Source organism: Nomia melanderi, chromosome 4 (genome assembly GCF_051020985.1).
Source record: "Nomia melanderi isolate GNS246 chromosome 4, iyNomMela1, whole genome shotgun sequence".
NCBI lineage: Eukaryota > Metazoa > Arthropoda > Insecta > Hymenoptera > Halictidae > Nomia > Nomia melanderi.
This window is the reverse complement of record NC_135002.1, coordinates 5,603,158-5,622,422: the sequence shown is the minus strand read 5'-3', so window position 1 is coordinate 5,622,422 and position 19,265 is coordinate 5,603,158. Positions and strand designations below refer to the sequence as shown.

The window sequence follows — 19,265 nt, the reverse complement described above, 5'->3', positions numbered from 1 at the left end:
CCAGTTCAAAGTCTCTCCAAGTATCCGGCCGTGCTCTCGATCAATCGACGAGGCGCGGAAGAAAAGGAAGCCGACGGGACAGAGGATTTTCTGGTCGAGAGCGGATCGGATAGCAGAACGAGACATGGTTGTATCCTCCGACGGGCGGACTTAATTAAGTTTCCAAGTCCATTAACCGTATCCGGCGCAGGATCCCCGGGCTTGGTTCGCGGTTTTCTTTGACTTCCCGCTCGCGTCTTCTGCCGCCGACAAATATCTTCTGATTACTTTGCTACCCGCTGCCTCGCCACTCGCTTGAACCTTCCTCAACCTCGTCTCCGGCGAAATTTTGTGGTGGTTTTGAATAATGCGTTGAATCTGTAGGGAACGAGAGACGAGGTCTATTGTGGAAATGAAAGGCAAAGGGCATATTTCATGTTGGATAAGTTAAAGGACTACTCGTTGGGAACGCTAAGTCTAATAGACTCCTATCTTTGGACCCTAACTCTTAGATGTTCGATAGTTCGCTTTACCGTAGTTTCTATGAAGTTCCTATTCTGCGATGACCTACGTGGTTATCTTATAACTTCCGTCTACAATGTTAAATCACTGGGTTATTTATGAAGATAACATTTCTATTATCGCACCTTTGTATATTCCAAGTTCGTTTGATGCCTGAATCGCTAGCTAAGGTTGGTAGCACGTGCCAATTCTGTTTTATATTTATGCGGTGTATTGTTTAGAAGAAGTATTAAGGACTTCCGTAGTAATTCCGGTTAGATCGACGATACGCCGACTTGACAAGGATTTATCGCGTTCGAAATCCTTATGCAACGAGTCTTTGCCATCCTGCAACGGTTTCCCATCGATTTTCGGCTAATTACACCGGCGAGACGGGCTGGCTAAAGGCGCGCTCGGATTTAAAGGATTCCCGGGTGAATCAAGCGAAGAAAGTAAACGGGCCGACGTAACGGCGGACAAGAAAATCCGAGAATTTATCGGTTGCCCGACGGAATATCGAATCGCCCGGTTCAATCCCGCCGGAAGTTCGGAACGCCGCCCGCGCTGAAACTTTCAGTTAAAATCCGAGGGAAGTTTGTTGAATTTTGGTTTCTCGCGCGGACGGTTATCCTTAACTCGGGTCTTTTTCCACTGAAATTCATTTCTTTAACTCCGTTAGATTTTATTCATCTTCGTCGCTTCGTCGCGTTGTCATTTTGCCAAAGGTACTTTTCAGTTTGAAGGAAATTTAAGAGTCAAAGGTGGTGCGTTAGTGTTTCTGCTTTTTCCATAACGCTTCAAACGTATAGATAAATTGAAGACCATTACAATTGGAATTTTCGAAAATGCTTTTTCTCCTCGACTTTAGAAGCGTTCGCATTTATTATTAGTAACCACATATACAATGATTAATGCCACGGTCACTTCCCACGAATCATCTCCAGCAACTGATCTATCGTTATCTTGCTCAGAACTTGGTTCAACAGACGAGTCACAAGTTCGCCTCCATAATCTGACACCTTTTCTGAGTAGTCTTGGACAATCTCCGGTACCAGTTCGCTGATGATCTGGCTCAGTATCTTTGACACTTCGTCGTCGTTGTACAATCCGCTAATGCTAAACTGTAACATTGAAAACGATGGTTAAATTGCACGCCGATTTCTTTTCGTCGCGAATCGTCGCGGTTCAACACTTACGTCGAATCCTCCCAAGCGAACGCCTAAATCCAGCTCCCTCACGAACAAGAAGCCCTCTTTGTTCGCGGACAAACCAATGTCAACCGATATTTGCAGGTTCTTAATCACAGCCCTAAAAGAACCATTAAAAAGAAAAGTCTTTAATTTCCAATCGTGTCGGCATAAAAAAACTGTTCAATTATTAAAACGATCAACTCTTCAAAATAAAAGACAGGAGATTTTGATGAAATCAAATCAAATGAAAAAACTGGAATACAGCTCAGATGATATTTCAGTTTCTGTTTCCGGTGGGTTAAGTGGGTTGTAAAGTTCTGCAGCGGGAAATGATGCTACCCGATTCGGGTAATTCTGTTTTATCAACGCTAGGCAACGCGTGACTCACTGTAAATCGTATTCTCGTCGATACAGTAGTTTCCACGCCATCGGTACACTGTACGTAGGCAACGTAACATTGATAAAACAGGTAACGTCTCCGAAGAGTTTGAATTATTAGCGGGAAACAGAGTGGGATTTTTGTTTCGCGGTGAATTTAATTCCTTTCTCTCGAAGTTTAAATTAATACTTTAGTCGTCGACGTCGAGAACAGTAGTTCGTTGAATGTCTTTCTAGCTTGAGATAATTAAATTTCTTCGTTAACCGAGTGTGCATTAGTTTATTCGTAGTTAAAGAATTAAAGGAAAGCATAAACTTACGCAATAGATCCCTCTCCGTAAAATGACAATGCGTCGATGAGTTTTCCGTGGGTGACTTTGTACAGTGTCATGAGGTCGATTTCGTTCCACATCAGATCGACGCTCACTTTGAATCCGATCATTTTCAGTTCACCTTTGTTCACAGTGTAATCAGACAAGTGGTGCACTCGCAGATTGTCTAGCGTGGCTTCCAATCTGCCATTGAAAATTGATCATTATCTTATCCTGAATCCGTAAATGTTCGCCTGTTTTTTGGACAATGTTTCGTTCGTAATACGAACTAAGGGCTTAGGAAAAACTATTCTCTATTGTAATTTTGCTTTTGCAACTACGGTCTTAAAGACTTTGATTCGCATAAACATTCGTACTCTGCTGTATGCAACGAAAACGGACATTTTGTAGGCAAGTAAAAGTAGAATAAAATAATAGAAAAATGAATAAAGGGGATGCTCTTACTCGACTATCTTCTCTTTTAGATTCACGTCCAGGTGGTCCTGTTTCAGGGGATCCAGGACGGGGATGTTGAGCCTCGTATCGCCTTTCTTCAGCGTTTCCTTCATCGACTCAAGGAATTTCTTGAGATCGACGGTGAGAGCATAAGGCTCCGCCTCGTCCGCCGCTGAAAAGACGAAACGGTTCCCGTCGCGTTTCACTTCGAAGTTCATATCCAATTCGAAATCGAATTATCCCGCGACCGATCCGTATTCGTCGGAGGTTCAGAATAGAAATGCCACTCACCCAATGACTCGAGGTCGCCGGGCGCGAACGCGTGGCAAGAGACCAAGATCATGGCCAACACCGTCGCCGACAGATACATTTTTCCTGAAAAGTAAAACATTCTCGATCTTCAAATTTGTTCGTATTTCGCCTCGACTACCACAATCTCATATCGTTCCCTAATTCAACCGTTTGAGCGGTAAGCGGCATCTTGAATATTGCGATTTTCTTTCAAGCAATTCAGAAGCGTCGGACATCAGTGGCGGACACGGCATTTAACGTGTTAACTTTATTTATTCGCTTTCCTTCTAATTATTTATTTTCATTTTTCTTGTTACCCGTTTAGAAATGGAAAACCGGCGCGATCGTACTATTTACAATGTTTTCGCGTAAAAATAGAAAAGCGTCATTCGGTTTCTGAACTGAAACGAAAGGAACGCGATCGATCGCTTCGCTTGGGGCTTTTCGACTGGGTTTTCGCAAAAACCTGCGGAACTCAAACGGTTGAATAACCGATGGACTTCGATCTCAAACTACTTCACTTTAGTACAACACGGTTGATCGCATTGCAATTCCATTATAAATCTACCAATGACCACGGAGGATACTTAACTCGAAACAACAGACGAAACGCGCGTGAAAATTTGAATAAACACCGACGGATCTTGTGCGTTCCTAGCGAACACTCAGATACGGTAACTCAACGATTAACGAAGTCATTTCAGACTTCGTCGAATCCCAAAATGTTCTGCGGCTAACAAATGGAAACTTATTAAGCAGAAATCGATGTGCTTCGTCGACGAATTCGCCATGTCAGGGTTGTATTAAAAATGACATCGAATCGAGTTGCACCGCGTTTCGCGCGTTGTCGCGTGTCACGCGTATTCATAGAAGCCCGCAGTCCGTTAATAAACGAAACGAATCTCGCTTTGACGGCGTAAGCGTCTGCAGTCCAGTCACGGATCTGCGCGTTCCTCTCGCCAACTTTTACGTTCGGCCGCGAATAAAACGTTGACGACCGGGCTTTCGGATCATTGAATTTCGGGCGAGTCCGCAGCGGACGCGGCGGTACGCGCCGCTTAATGAGAGGCGTCCGGGCCTCGATACTTTCGGCGCGAATCACGTTTAAGCAGCGAGGATCGTTTCGCGCGCGTTGTTTAATTAAAAATCCTTGGCCGGCATTTTCCCGCTGCCGGTCGGCCGCCCCGCGGTTAATTGTGCGGAAACGGTCAGGCCGCGATTGTTTTTGACAGATTTCCGCCGCAGGGTTCCACCAACTTTCCGCGTGTTCAGCGCGCTGTAAATTCGTTCAACCGTGACCCGACGCTCGCCGGATTCGAGCCGCGATTCCTGCCGATTCGATTTCTCTCGGCCATTTTTGTTTCCTTCGAAATTCGTTGGCTCGCATTTACACTCTGCGCATCGGGAGCTTGGTAATTGGATATCGCGAATGCTGAACAATCGACAACTTACTAAAATCACGCCGATTTGAAGTAAGAGTAATTAGAGCGACGTAGTTCTTGTAGTTATAGAGGTGTACGAGTAGAAATACGCCGTCGAGTGACGAAAATTTGAATTTTTAAGAGGGGAATCAGGAAAATGGAATTAAAATGATAAACTAAAAATAAAAATTAGCTTCGAAGGTTCTCAGAAATGCGAAAAATGCGCAGCATAGGTATGTATATCAATTATGATAAGTTTGAAGTGTCATCTACATTGCTAATTGTAAGCAAAGTGAAGCTCTTTCTTCATACTTTTTCGTTGGATATAGGCGAAGTTTACTCTAGCGACAGTTACGAGCACAATTCAATAACTGCAATATCGTCGCTAACTTTTGCGAATTTTCGCGTGGAATTTAAACGTCTTAATTATAGCCGGCGGACGATTTTCCTAATCACTTCGCAAGATTCAGCTATAGAATCGCTTATAGCAACTAGTGAAGTTGGATTGCTAAGTTCCCGCCGTCTCTTAAATGCGACGTGTACGAGATAAAGACCATCTTCCTCTAATAGAAAATTGATTGCGCGGATAATATTCGTCCACAGAGATCTTCTGAAACGAAAATCTCCGGAAGAACGCGATTCCGTGGAAGTTCAAGTGTCACCTGCGCGAGAAAACGAAACTGCGCAAAAATACTCACGGTGTTCGAGTTCGACGGTGATCGCGCGCAAAATACTTTTTACACAGTGTACTGGCAAAGGCTCGTTACCGTCTCTTATATACGTGTCGGTATCGATCAGCTGAACTTTAGTATTCATAATCAGATGCACGTTATCGTAATCGCTGGATCGTTCGATCAACGATTTCAAACAATCCGATTACCCCGGGTGATATTATTATTTCGTATCTTTGTGCAGCAAACGTGAGATCTCAAGAATGCGCACGCTAAACGAATGGAAGATAATGAGATACGTTTGAAGAAATAATTGTCTTTTAATCTCGTGACGACAGCACCGCGAAAGTATTTGTGGACACCTGCGACAGATAAATAACACTGCACATCGGTGAAAATAAATTAATAGAGTAACATCTTACATTCGTAGTCAGTTGAAATCGAACATTCGTCCGGCATTTATACTTCTTTTATTTTCTTCGGTGAATGACAAGTATCATAAATAACACCAATTTGCCGAAGAAAATTGATTTCGTTTTAAAATAATTTCCTGCTCCTTAAATATTTGACCTAGTTATTTAATTAAGTGAACGTATAGTTGATGTATGTTGTAATTTGAGAAGAAACAAATTTTAATAGATTATTTAAACCACTCCGTGCGGTGCGATGAAATTTTTAAGGAAGATTACATTTTCTCTTTGTCTTCCTATCTTCCGACGATTCCCCATGAACCTCGCAACCCGTGCGAGGCGCGATTCATCCGCAAATGACGAAGAAGAGGCGAGAGCCACGCAACGAATCATTCCCATCGATAGATCATGACGCGAGCATAAAGCCAAGCCTGATATAAATGGAAGAGAGAGAGCTCGATGATGTTAAAAAAGTCAAATTTTCAATATTCTCGCGTCACAGGGGTATTATTTTTGCGCCTGGTGTCGAGACGGTGATCGAACCGTTCCGCGAGATACGAACGTCCCTTCGCGAGCGATTTACGAACAGGTTTTTCTACCGACTTCGAGATATTTCACTCATAGCTCACTCTAACCTAGTATTTCTCAACTTTCGCAATTAATGAAAGTTAATAGAAGCAATTGTAGTTTATTCAATGACTTCTAGCACTAAGATGGTACCGATTCGATAAATTATTTTGTTCCTTTGGACCAACCAACCTACCTTTTTTTGGCAATTAGAATAGCATTTGTTATAAAAATATTTATTTTTATTAAACAAGTTGCTTAACTTATACTGTGAGGGTAAATATATTTTCCTGGAAGTTTTTATTCGGGTCCCCTTTCTTATAAATCAATATCCCCTTCAACTTCAGCGATTTTTCAACAGAATTATTTTAGTTCTTCAATTTTGCTCGCTAATATTGAAAATTTGCAGAAACCAAATAAGTTAAACAATTATACATTATTTATAATGTACTATTATGTATTATATATTAGATTATTTATATTACATCATGTAATATATGATATATAAATATATATATTTTTTTTATATATTTATTTGAAATAATGTACAGTTCATACGAATAAATTTCATTGTTACACATCGTTACATTACACTCTCATATTTCCTTGTAAAAAGTCGATATAAACCTGTCCTTAATTTTGGCCGCTCAGATCAGGCAAATACCCCACCTGTGCGTCGCACGGCACACACGAGTCCTCCCGACGCGTCACGTCGCTCCGATCTCTCCGGGGTTCCAATACCGTACATTTACGGCATCGCCGATCGATACCGCGCGAATTTCATGGCCACCTAAAATAACCTTTTCGAATTTATGGAAATCCACGGCGCCGCTCGCGTTTAGATAATTACACGGCAATGGCGAGTGTCGCTGCGGGCCGCCGGTCTGGCTATTGCCAGCGAGTTCCGGTGCAGGGTTTGTTAGAGACATCAGGTCGGAAAAATTTATGGAACTGGAAATTCGGGAGTTGAATGGCTTGGTAATTTTTTAAGTGGGCAAAGAATTTTTGCAAGTTGTTTACCCAATTTTCGTATATATAGAATGTAGTATTCTGGGATACGTAGAATTACGTATTAGAATTTTAAATAGAAGTATCATTATATGCTGTATACGGAGAGTTTTTATTTCGTAATGAAGAGAATTTATTATTTTGCTATATTGAGATTGGAATATCCAATTTGTCGCTGCGTTTGTACATAAAGTAAAGGGATAAACGAATTTTAAATCGAATTAGGGAGTCTCGATGCCCGGTTAAAACGCGATACACGTGAAATCGACCCTCTGCTGTTGTAACTGATTAATAACGTTATTATTACAACGATTGATACTGGACTGTTTGTGCAACGCTGTAAAAGCGAGACTTTGAAATTATAAATCCTGTCCCAAATACAGCGGTACATCAATTTTTCTTCAATTTCTTTCTGTGTTTTCTCATTTCAATGCAGTTCTTTTGAAAGAGTATTAGTGAGACTGATAAAGAATATTGGTCAGTTATAGTGAAGATATCAGCGTCATCGAGAGAAATGATAAATACCGCACTTCGAGCTTTAGGTATCTCGACTGTTTACAATTGCGATATCTTGTGTGCTCACTCGAGATTTATTTGATATTTACTTTTTTTCCAAACAGTATACTCATGTCTGTTCTAATTCTTTGCTACCGTGTTCTGTATTTACTACAATATTACATGTCAGCGTAAAAAACACGTTTCGGGATCTGGTAATTAAACGTGGAAGCTTAAAGATGCAACGGATAATTAACACGATTTTCTACGTTAATTTTGCAAAAGTAATTTTGCTCGAAAATATCAAGGATTAGTGTACACGAAACAAAAGGCACGGGGCACAATAGAATTTAAAAGACAATTCGTAACGAGCGCAACACCGCTGAGCTACGAACGAAACGAAACGCTCCGCCTACCGAGTATTATTACTAATCATTTCGAACGTAGCAGTTTGCGTCCTTTAAAATACAACGAAATGTATGTCAGTGTGTAATGATATAATACGAAATAATTATAACAGAAAATATAACAAAGAAAAGGAAAGAAAAACGAAAGACACAGACATAGTATTCATTTGGAAGAATTCCATTATTTTTCAAACTTTCAAATTCCCAAACATCCATTTTTGCTACACGTTGAGATCCATCCACGCGCCAATGAATATTTTTATCATCGAAGAACAATGTAAAGCGAAATGTTACGATTCGAATTTTTTAAAAAACATAACGTCAGCGTTCAAAGCGCATAGATATTTGCCGAGCTCCGCAACGCGCACTTTTTTCATGTGAGCTAAAAATCACGTGAAAACGTTTCGCCGGGGAGCGTATTAACTTACTTCCCGGGGCCGAGCGTGTTTGCATTGAAACGCGCGGCGATATGTACGGGCATTTCAAACGATGAAAGATCGGAAAGATGATAGATCGGGAAAATTCCCCGCGATCGTTCCTCATCGTTCGCCGATTAGCGACAGATGCACGGAATATGCGTTTAAAAGGACAACTCGGTCGGGCGAGCAGTTCCCGGGAAAACCATGAAAAAACTTGTCAATCCAAAGCGATTTTTATTCTTTTCAACGACCGCCGAAGCATTAACAAGCAATGGTATCAAATGAACATCCAGTTCCAAGTTTTCGAGTGCTACAATCAACGAAAAGTATCCAACGTTTTCAAACAGAAAGATTCCAGGAACCAATACCACGCTTGACTTTTGCGATGCACAATTCCAAGAGAACAAACCCCAAAGAACAATTAATTTTCTATCCTTATTCGTTCAAGGATTAACACGCGCACCATACGTTCACGGCAATCCCAATTTTCCATTCTCAACAGAAAAAGTGTGATTAATCTCCCACAGGTTTCTGCTAAAATCACAACATAGAGGATACCCAAAACATCGATGACCCTCAAAAAGGATACATTGCATACAGTAAACCATCGCGTTCGCGGAAACCGTTATTGAAGCAAATAGTCGGCGGCCAACGTGTGAAACATCGGCGCGTTCCACGTGCCAGCCCATAAAAGCGAGTCGCAGTAACGAGGTTTATCCGAAAATTAACCTGAAAAGCAAGTTTTGAGACGAGCTTACAGAGATCCAGGCGAGAATCACAAGGTACACCTGGCTCATCGGTACACGAAAGAAAGGAGAGGAACATGCAGAAAGAGAAAGGAGCACTCTCATGGCACTCGGACGTGTGCCATCAAATTCCGATACTGGTCGCCCGTGGGAAAAGGAGAAAAAGGGGATGAACTGGCGGAGGGTCGGTGGCGGGGCGACGAACACATCGCCGCCGCGGGGGGATGGACGGCTAGGGGGTGGTCGTCGAGCGAGGGAGGAGGCGGGGGCGAGGGTAGTCGGTGGATGATAGCGCGAGAAACAGAAAGAACGAAGACGGGGATGCGAATAAGAGACAGGCGGCGAGGGGATCGGCGAGCGGAGGGGCTGAAGGAGCGTTAGTCGGGGAGAACGGGTCGGGTTGGCGGAACAGGGGGTCGGCGAGCGACGGGCCGGGAGGAGGCGACGGGCGAGAGGAAGAGGAACGAAAAGCGGGATGGAGCGAGAAAGAGGGATGGATTGAAGTGGGGTGAAGCCGAGAGGGGATGCCAGGCCAGTTTACCCTTACTGGCCGCGGCTCGACTCGTCAGTGCGGCCTGAACGGTTAACCGGCCTACTTCTCTTTCGCACGCTCTCGCCTCACGGGACTCGCATCTCGTACTCTCGTGATTTTGCGTCGCCGAGGTGATACCCGTTGTCCGTCGTCGAGTACAGCCGCGTCGGCCGCGAACCGCGCACGGCGCCGCGTCCTCACCTGGCCAGCGTACCGGGCTTTGTTTTCCCCGCCCCGAAGCGCGCACAGGCGAAGAACAGCCGACAGACAGGTGGAGAGACAGGGGAGCGGGCTAAAGGAAGCTGAAAGCGGGCTTCAAAGGCGGGCAACGAGGAGAGGGAGAACCGAGGGCGGCTGGCGTGCTCGACTTCGCCCGATAATAAGGTCCGATACCGATGAGGAGCAGCCGTTGAACGCCAGATAACGGAAGCAGGGAAGAGGCAAAGGCCAGAGTCAGGGTCGTGGGAAGCCGAGCTAGGAGACTGCCAGGCCGGACCAGGCGCTGCGGCTGACGGAAGGGTCTACGCTACGTCCGGCTCGAAACCTCGTACTCTCTTTCTGCTGCGAGTCCGGTTCCGTAGCGGCAGGAAGTAGCTCCGTTCAGCTGCTCCCGGCGACCGTGCACGCTCGCTGTCTCGGAAATTCGTAAGTGCGTTCGCTCTTTGTGATTAGCACCGCTCGTAGACGCGTTCTTTGCACGATCCGATCGATCACTGCCGCGTACTCGGGGTTTAATCAGTAGAGAACACGTTTCACTGGTGTGCTCGATGCTGGCCGATTAGGGATGACAGGGGTTTCTCGAGGTTATTGTGGGTTTTTTTGAGGGTTAAAGGTAATTGACGGTTAGGATGTACCAGGGGGTTGACGAGGGATCGAGATACTACCGGATTCCAGCTCCCCACGCGTCACTTCCGGCCGGCACCGCGTCTTAGGCGGCCGTGTCCTCGTGGAAACGATCCTCTACGCTCGTTTCAACTGGCTTTCTCGATCTTGCCGTCGTGTTTGCGATGCCTTCTCGCTTCTGTTCGACGACGAGCGACGGGAGCAACTGGTCTCTCACTCCGGGAAGCAATGTTTTGTACGCTTCACGCGCGACGCAGTTGCTCACCCCTCTTCCAGGGGTTAAGTCACGGTTGAGAGATTTCTGAAGCTGCCAGAGACGAGATTTCCTTCGTTCTTTTCGTTGAGATTCTGGCAGTTCGAGGCGAAGTTTTTTTATCTCTTTTTTCGTGATAGGAGAGGATGATTTTTTAGAGACGCTGTCTGACCATTGCGAGTCGAATCTACTGCGGATACGAGCTCGCGTCGCTGGGACGTGCGGTGGGGAGACTCGCGTGAACTGGTTAACGCGTCTTGCATCGTTTTAATTTTGTCTCCGTCGGAAATTGTCGGTGAGAAAGTATTCTATTTAGTTTCATCGTTAAACTTCTGCTTTTCAGATTACATATTCGTCAGTTTCACCTTTTACTTGACGCTTTTGTTCAAGATACTTCGAGACCGTTCGAAGAACGTTTATGTTACGTGTACTCTTGGTATAACCGTTAGAGTATTAGCATAATGGAACTTCACATTAAATTATGTTGCAAGGAGAATCTGAGTATGTTTGCGTGTTCCGACAAGCGCGTTAATGGAAACGACACTTTAACCTGTTAACCGAAGGGCTAAGTTAACTTGTTCGAGTTCGTTATCTCTTCTCGGCAACTTTCCGTTGTGTTCTTCACTCAATTAATAGCACTCTCGGTTCATCGAGTTACAGTATTCACATAGCACACTGCTGTAAACAATGTTTCGTCGATCTGTATCGCCGCAGAATCTTTCCCACATTTATTTCAATCAAACAGAAAAGTTTCTTTTATCAACGGATCAAAGTACTTTTACAGCGTAAAGCATCAAGGCTTTCCCCGTAATCGTAAACGTTGAGAATTCTCATATTCTAATTCAAAACCACATAGAACAATCTACTTTCCCAAGATCGATGGTCGAGATAACGATGCGGATGTTTATGCAGATTCGGGCTTCGCACTTCCATAAACGAATTAGAACAAGCTGAGATCAAATAAAATTCTATTTTCCAGAAGTAACCTTTAGCTGCCTGATCTCTTAGAAGCGATATCACAGAAAAGCATTGTTAAACAATTTTGTTGAAATTTCCATATTTCGTTTCTTTTAGAAGCCACAGTCGCCCGAAGATCGGCGATAGCCGTCGAAAAGACGCAGTTCCACGCGAACAGCGCAAACACCGTTAGAAGCGACGCGTCGTCGAGCAATTGTTTCATAATCCCTTTGGGAGACGACGATGCCGCGCGTTTTCGGTCATCGTTTATCGACGTTAAATGGAAACGGAGGTTGCTCGGCTTTATTGCGTCGGCCGTGAACCGTCGATGCAATCGCGAACGATGCCGCCTAGCGTTTACATTACCGGCTGTCCCGTTTACATTGTTCCCCATCCTGGAATGATAATAGCGGATAACTCGATTTCGTTGCAACAAGTTATCGTAACGATACAGAGGAGAACGGTGAACGGTAGACGAAGACGGAATGACCGAACGAGCGGGGAGAATATAAATAAAATCGTTCAACGTGCCAGAATCGGCGAACCCGATCGAACTCCCGCCGATTCACTGCTCGCACCACTGAAAATAATTAATTCAGCAGCCTTTATAGTAACGTGTAATTATGCGGAATTCGATGAAGTTATTTAGGTGCATCGATAAGCTATCGATTATTTTTAGCCGTGTTCACTGCTTATTTCAGCGGAACTCGGGAACCTTGACTAAGTACCTTGGCAGAAGTTAATGATACTCCGTGGCACGGTGGCGTCGTCGAAAAATTCATTTGCGATTCCTGGCAGAAAAACTTCTGTCGAATGAAACAAAGAAATTTAATCGTTTCCTTGGGTTACCGTGAACTTTGAATGCTTGACGAGCAGCAGAAAGACTCGGTTTTCTAGATTCTATAAATTTCTTCATACAAACTCGACGCCATAGATATTCATCGTAAACGAACGCTCCCTCTCGAACCTCCTGATTTGATGCATTTCCACGGACGCGAGATGATTTTTTTTCGCTCTCTTTCTCTCCACTAATTTTCTTTATAACTGCGCTCTTCATCACCCGCGAGTCCGGAAAGGCCGTGCCCGTTAATAACCATTATTATCATTATCAGCGTCTCGCGTAAAAGTTTTTGAAAGTCTAAGTACTCGCGCAAAGAATGTTCATCTATGCGGGCGCACGGAGCAAGGGACCATGCTCATTATTACATTAGCCCGCGCCGTGATAACGGAGCACCGCGCGCTATAATAAATAGGCTTGAAGATTCTACGCATTCTGCCTTGCGCAGAAGTATCTCGCATTGTCTACGGTACATCAAAGACAAGCATCGCTGCGTCGGCATTCATCATTCAGCTCTATTAATCTACACGCTGCTTGTTTCGTTCGACAACCCATCGGCAATCCGATAATCAATCCATTTATATTCAGATACTATCTACAGCGATAAGCGTGAGTGACAGATAAAACTGCCGGTCGCTGAAAAATTCACTCCAAACATCTTCATTGACACGAAGTTCTGGCATCCGACATGAAAACCGAACCGACACGACTGAAAGAACCATTCCCATCGTCGGGGACAAACAGAGAACGAGGATAACCACCCTCGAACGCCCAAAATGATCATACCCAATTACCGTAGGAACACCCCGAAGTGTCTCCAATCTCCGCGGAACTCGGCAATCCAATAACAAGAAAGAAACAAGAGGAAAATACGAGAAACGCCCTCCGCCCGGGAAGAAGAAACAAGCGATAAAGCCGAGACGCCGCACGTGTCGTCGTGTTCCCGGCGCCAAGATTAAAAAAAGGAAAGGTAAATAAATAAAGAAAGGAAAATGGCTGGGCGCTCGATGGCGAGTAATTTTCTCCGGCGTCGAAGGAGCGCGGTGCGCGCCGTGCCACGGGAGGGTAGGAGACCCGGGATCGATTTCGAGCGAAGATCGTCCCGCAATAGTCCTATTAGTCCGCGTGAGTTACGGCGGCAAAGCTACTGGATCAACGATAAGATCGGCGAACGGATATCGAGGAATATGTGGCGGGGATTAACGCGGCGCTAGGCCTGTCTTCCGTGGCCTGGCCGTTGCCAGCTCCGCGCCGATAAATTTCGATAGGCTTAAGTCCTGGCTGGATGCACCGGAGATCGAGGATCGGATTTTCCTAGTCCTCCCACCCGTCACCTCTTCCTCCCCCCTCGCCCTCGAGGTCGGCCGATAAATCTCGTTGCGTAGCCGAGCGGTGAAGGCCGCCGCGTTCGAGCTTCGGGCTTTGTTCCCTCTCGAACTTTATCGTTCAACTTATCGTTCCACGCACGGGAACACGTGTTAACCCCTTAACACGTTGACTGCCACCGATGACCGGGGTGTCGAAATTACTTGGAGGCTATTGAGGTATTCTGGATGAGTTGGCTCGATCTCATTTAGGTTTTCAGATGTCTTTTTTACGCTACGATGGAACGAGTCAGTTTTACTTGCATTGAATTTTGTAAATATTGTTTGGCGAACCTTTGGGTTGACTTTGAGTGGTCTAGTTAGGAAAATGTATTTCTTAGTTGTTTGTTTTTAGGGATCTAACGTAGAAGGCTTAGATAAAGGAATATGAGTTCTTGTAAGAATGGTAGAACTAACCGTAAATGTTCTTGTATCTAGTGGTAATTGTTTTAGTGGTACACTGGATCTTGCGCAGAGGTTTATTTAACACTAGAACTAATGAGCTTCTAATGTGATTAATACGGAAACCTTTTTGACATGTCAAGGATTGTGACGTAAGATGGTTCTAGTGTTAACTACTTCTAACACGCTCTCGGACACTCGTGTAGTCGGTTCTAATAATCTTACCAAAACTTTCTGAAAGAAAGCTCTGTCGTGTTTGGACAATTTACTTAATTTCAAAAATTCTTTGTGTGAAATAAAGTACAAGAATACATGAGTTCTTTACACTTAAAATACATTAAGCTTCTGGTGATATCCTGGCTTTAGTCTTATTTCCATTTGTCCATTAAATAATTTCTAATAATAGAAGCTTTTCGTATATTCGGAGAAACCAAACGTAGTTCTGAATCTAAAGAAATTAGTAACGTTTAATATTGTTCTTCGTGAATTCGTCATGCACGTGTATGCTACGGGCTCGACAGTCAAGGAGTTAACTCGTCGGTCTTGCACGTCGGACGCCCGAGACGCCACTGACACTGAGTTCTCGGTTATATGTTGCTCGAGGGAAAAACTGTTTGATTAAATTGATCTGGTGTCGTTGATCAGAGTCGGGTTATTTATAAGTTTAGGTGGGATATGAGGGAAGAGAAGTGCGATGGTAGTAGTCGGTGTGTTTGAGAGACTCTTTTCGTATACAAGATTGTAGTTTGTTGAGTGGTCACTTTTAGGAAATTTTAGGAGAGTTTTGTGGAAATATTGAGAGTGGCACTTGTTAAAGTAGAACAAATCTTAGACAGCGTTAGAAGTTTTTTTGAAATAGATGAGTAAAATTAATGCTCGTCACAGTTGATAACGAAACTACTATTGTTTCGAAAAATGAGAGCGATTCGAATCGAAAAATGCTATTTTAATCCTGAAACTCATGTTCGTTGTTTGCTTCTGAAAAGAAGATACAACATTCCCAGGCTATTGAATAATGTATTAAGTAGACTTATTTATGTTTTTAATGCATATTTATTTGTTTAGCTACAATTGACAACAACTTGGCCCTCCGTTAATTACACTTACGTAAGTTCGCGTATCGAGCAATTCGGATGTATCAACTGCGAATATTCTGTAGCCTGGCTCTTACACAATTTTTCAGCTGCTACGTTTTTGTCCCTCTGTTCTCCCGTTTCTCTTGTTCGTTATATTGTTCGCGGCCCGCATTGTTCTGCTCTCCCATTGAGTGGCAATCAAGACGTTATTACTATTGTTATTAGAGGCCACCCAATTTACAGGTAAACAGATTTTCGTTTTCATTGCGTTGCTTCTTTATTCCCGCGCGTTGTACATCCGAACGTTAAGTTCCTCATTCAAAACCAGATTCGACGCGAATTAATTAATCGAAATTGTGAAGCGACAACTTTTGTTCTAACCTGGCTCCCGTGAAAATTGATTTTTATCTGATGCAACCACGCTCTTAGTTGCAAGTAGAAACAGTGAGCAATAAGCAGTCACGCTGGTCCAATCCCATTCGGCCGCAAACGAGACCGAAATATTTCGATAACGCGACGAGCTTCGATACACATTTTTCCTAACACGATAACTTACAAACATTATTATTACTCTGTGGTATAGTGCCGAACGGGGTTAAAAATATTTCATCCTCGCCCAATCATTGCCCAATTTTCTCCTTTACGATTCGACGAAAATCGATAATCAACGAACAGATATCACAATGGTAATAGATAATAATAATTATGATAATAATCTACCCATTGATTGCGATTTTCTAGTCAAAAGACGAATCGATCCTCGCGAAGATCCTCTGTTGATAGTCGCAGGACTTAACAGTAGGCGCATTATCGGCGAAGAAAAGCGGATCGTTCCTTTCAATCGTTCCCGTCTTCGCTCTCCGGAATTCACGGAGGCCGGCCGTTAATATTCTACGCACTTTTCACGAGGGTATCGGAGACGGGACACGGGGCCGGGAGGAGGGAACGTTGAATCGAGCACACGATGAATCGGATAGCACACACAGCCCGTGGTAAACGGGGTCCTTGAAACGATTCGAATAGCGAATCCATCGATCGCGCTCGACCCGCGGGAAGTCCGTTGCTTTCATCGTCGGCTGCGTTTACTCCGTACACGCGTATCTTCGAGCGTGTCCGTGCGGCGATTGTTCGTTCACCGATTATTCCGTTCACGGCGAGCGTCCGCGCTCGAACGGCCGGAGTCACGGGCGCGTGAGCCCTCAGTGGTTGTCAACCGGCGCCGCTGGACTGTAATTTCGCTACTCTCAATTCTATCCGACCGGAATTAAGTTTTAACTTTAACCTTGATCAGATCTTAGGATCTCCTTCGACCTAAATCTAGATTAATTTTTGCTGTGATTCTTTTTTAATGGCGGATGAAGGTGAAATGCATTTGGTGACGTCTTGGTTAGCGATTATTAACTGGTTTCAATGAGTGTTATTTCTTAATAATGATATTCAATAAGTGGCGTATGTTACGTTTACAGTAATAATATTTCATTCGATGATTAGATAGAAAATTAGATTGGATGTTGGTTTCCAAGCAGCAACAAGTGCGTTTATTTCTATAGACACATCGTGACACATGCTTTGAGAAACATGATAGATAAATATCTTTAAAACCATCCAACTATAATATTTCACATGTATTATCAAAGATCTTTATCCAAGATCTCTACAGACTACAATCTACTCCAACCGTCTCAAGTTCATTCTTCGCTAAAATAATCTCCGGATTGGATATCGCGTTGCGACGCGTACCAGGGACCGCGGTAGGCCCGGCTGGCAGCCGGAAAAATGGAAACAATGACAAGGTTACACACAGGCGACAAAAGGGAAATTGACGCGCGTCGAGGCTCGTTTTCCCCGTGGGTTCGCACGTCGGAGCTTTGTCGGATGAAGGATCGCGTGAAAAGCTCTGCGACGAGAAAGAGGAAGAGAAGAGGGAAGAGTAGCTGACGCGCACGAGTGTGCACGAGTACCTAACGAAAAGCAGAGAGATAGAGAGGGAGGGAAAGAGGATTGTGTGTACACTAGAAACAACGAAAGGAAAAGGGAAAGAGAAAAAAAAGTGGAGGAGTGAGAAAAAGGAAACGAGAAAGAGTGGAAATGGAGGAGAAAGGGGAGAAGAGACAGAAGGGAAAGGGAGGACAAATAGCGAAGGAGAGGGGAAAAGGGAAAAAAGAGAAGAAGAGAAAGAGAAAGAGCGAGCGGGGAAAGAGAGGCGGTAGACGGTAAAGCGACGGCGTAAAGTAAACGTTGGGACACACACAGGTGGCCTTTGCTTTCGTTTGAACTCACAATCAGCGCCGAACTAAAAATAGGAACCGTGACCTAACTACGCGCTCGATTCCACAATTATGCACTTCCTCCGGTTAGTCCGACTATTTTTCGCTTCCCCCGCGGCCGAATCAATGCGCCGCCAATATAGCGTCGTCGGCGCGTCGTCTGTGTGTCGCGACGACCCACCAGCTTGACCGGAGGTGAGACTCCACCGGCCTCCCCCGTCCTCCCACCATCTCGTGGAGCGGCGTCGGCTGAAAGTGAGATGAAATTCAGACGGATCGAGGGAAACAGGGTCGTGTCCATGGATTTTTCTCTTCCCCCTTTATTTCTCGCTCTCCGTCCCTTTTTTTTCGTTATTGCCCGCGCACTTGCGCACCCATGCGCCGTGTTTGCATGCCTGTTTCGCGTCTGTCGACGTTGCTTCGTTCTTGCCCCGACAGATCGCCGGGCAGACGTGATATCGTGCAGTTTAGAGGGTAAAACCTATGAATTCGAGGGCAATTTTGTTAGTCGCCGCTCTGCATTTCAATGGACCGACTCGGGGGATGGCTATTGCCTTTGGTGAGAGGTGTGACAACCGGCGAGGCGTTGAAACGTTGACTGCCACGAGAATTTCCAGCGTTCTGTGTAATATTATTTGCTCTTTCACGGAAAAAACGAGTGATATGAAAATCAATTATCAGCGATTTCGTAATAGACTTTTCGCGTTACGTTATTATTCATTATTGCTAAATATTTCCGTTCGAGATACATGTTCTCGTTGCAATCGTTTCGAAGGTATTTAGAATCCCCGATCATCGGTGACAGTCAACACTTTAAGTGGCTCGCTGCCACTGCCACTTTGCATAAACGGGACGTGGAAGATGCATACGCTAGCTGTTCCAGCTTCTGGCGCATCCTCGTAGTTACTGTGCCGGTTTTTCGCAGTGACTAACCCTCGGTGAGTCTCGTTGGTCTTCAAACAATCGATCGTTTATCTTTCCTCGTCCCAGGTTGATTGAACTCAGCCATCGAACTGTCATAGATTCTTCCGATCTTAATAAACGCTTTTCAAGCGTTAGACCGTCGATTATCTTTGTCTTTAATTTAGGACGCGAACCCCGAATTCGACAAAAATATATTGAATTAACGTTAAAATATTCCGTCGGTCGAGCCGAGTGCAGAATTCCGGAACGCGACAGTCTACACCGTTCACCGCGACAAACGCAATTAATTCACCCGCTCCTCCAATCACCTCCATCGTAATTATGCAATCGGCATCCGGAGTGTACAACCGTTCGTCCCGTTGCGATTAAAGCCCGATAACAAAAATAGAAGATCCGCCTCGGATAACGTCCCAGTTCGATAAAACCGCCGGGGGAGACTTGGCTGGATATTTCGCCGACGATCTAGCCGAATTATTACTCGCTGGAACTGATAACGATGATTCGACTCCGATTAGTTCTCGTTGTTACAGCGACGTCGAGAATCAAAAAGAGAGAAACT

General features: G+C 44.5%; 2 protein-coding genes across 3 annotated transcripts in view; one reads left to right on the top strand and one right to left on the bottom strand.

Annotated features, from left to right (window-relative positions):
* LOC116435127 (acetylcholinesterase) overlaps positions 1-19,265 on the top strand; it is a 102,908-nt gene that overhangs the window by 5,962 nt on the left and 77,681 nt on the right. Inside the window, exon 1 of one of the 2 annotated variants that reach the window (XM_031994361.2) lies at positions 9,831-10,427. The exons of the other annotated variant lie outside the window; for it this stretch is intronic. The gene's annotated coding sequence lies outside the window, so the exon portion shown is untranslated. Of the gene's footprint in view, positions 1-9,830; positions 10,428-19,265 lie in introns of those variants that run through there. 2 annotated transcript variants of the gene reach the window in all.
* On the bottom strand, positions 1,328-5,366 carry LOC116435129 (uncharacterized). Its single transcript, XM_031994365.2, has 6 exons — positions 5,226-5,366; positions 3,107-3,190; positions 2,825-2,987; positions 2,369-2,563; positions 1,677-1,788; positions 1,328-1,601 (listed from the first exon to the last, which is right to left on the bottom strand). The coding sequence occupies exons 1-6, from the start codon at positions 5,341-5,343 to the stop codon at positions 1,401-1,403; spliced, it is 873 nt and encodes a 290-aa protein (XP_031850225.1). The 5' UTR covers positions 5,344-5,366; the 3' UTR covers positions 1,328-1,400.

Excerpts from the sequence above, each read along its gene's own strand:
- LOC116435129 (XM_031994365.2), bottom strand. The coding sequence starts at position 5,343 with ATGAATACTAAAGTTCAGCTGATCGATACCGACACGTATATAAGAGAC. Across the intron at positions 3,191-5,225 it reads CACCGTCGAACTCGAACACC|GAAAAATGTATCTGTCGGCG; the intron begins GTGAGTATTTTT and ends TTTACTTTTCAG. Across the intron at positions 2,988-3,106 it reads CGGCGACCTCGAGTCATTGG|CGGCGGACGAGGCGGAGCCT; the intron begins GTGAGTGGCATT and ends TCGTCTTTTCAG.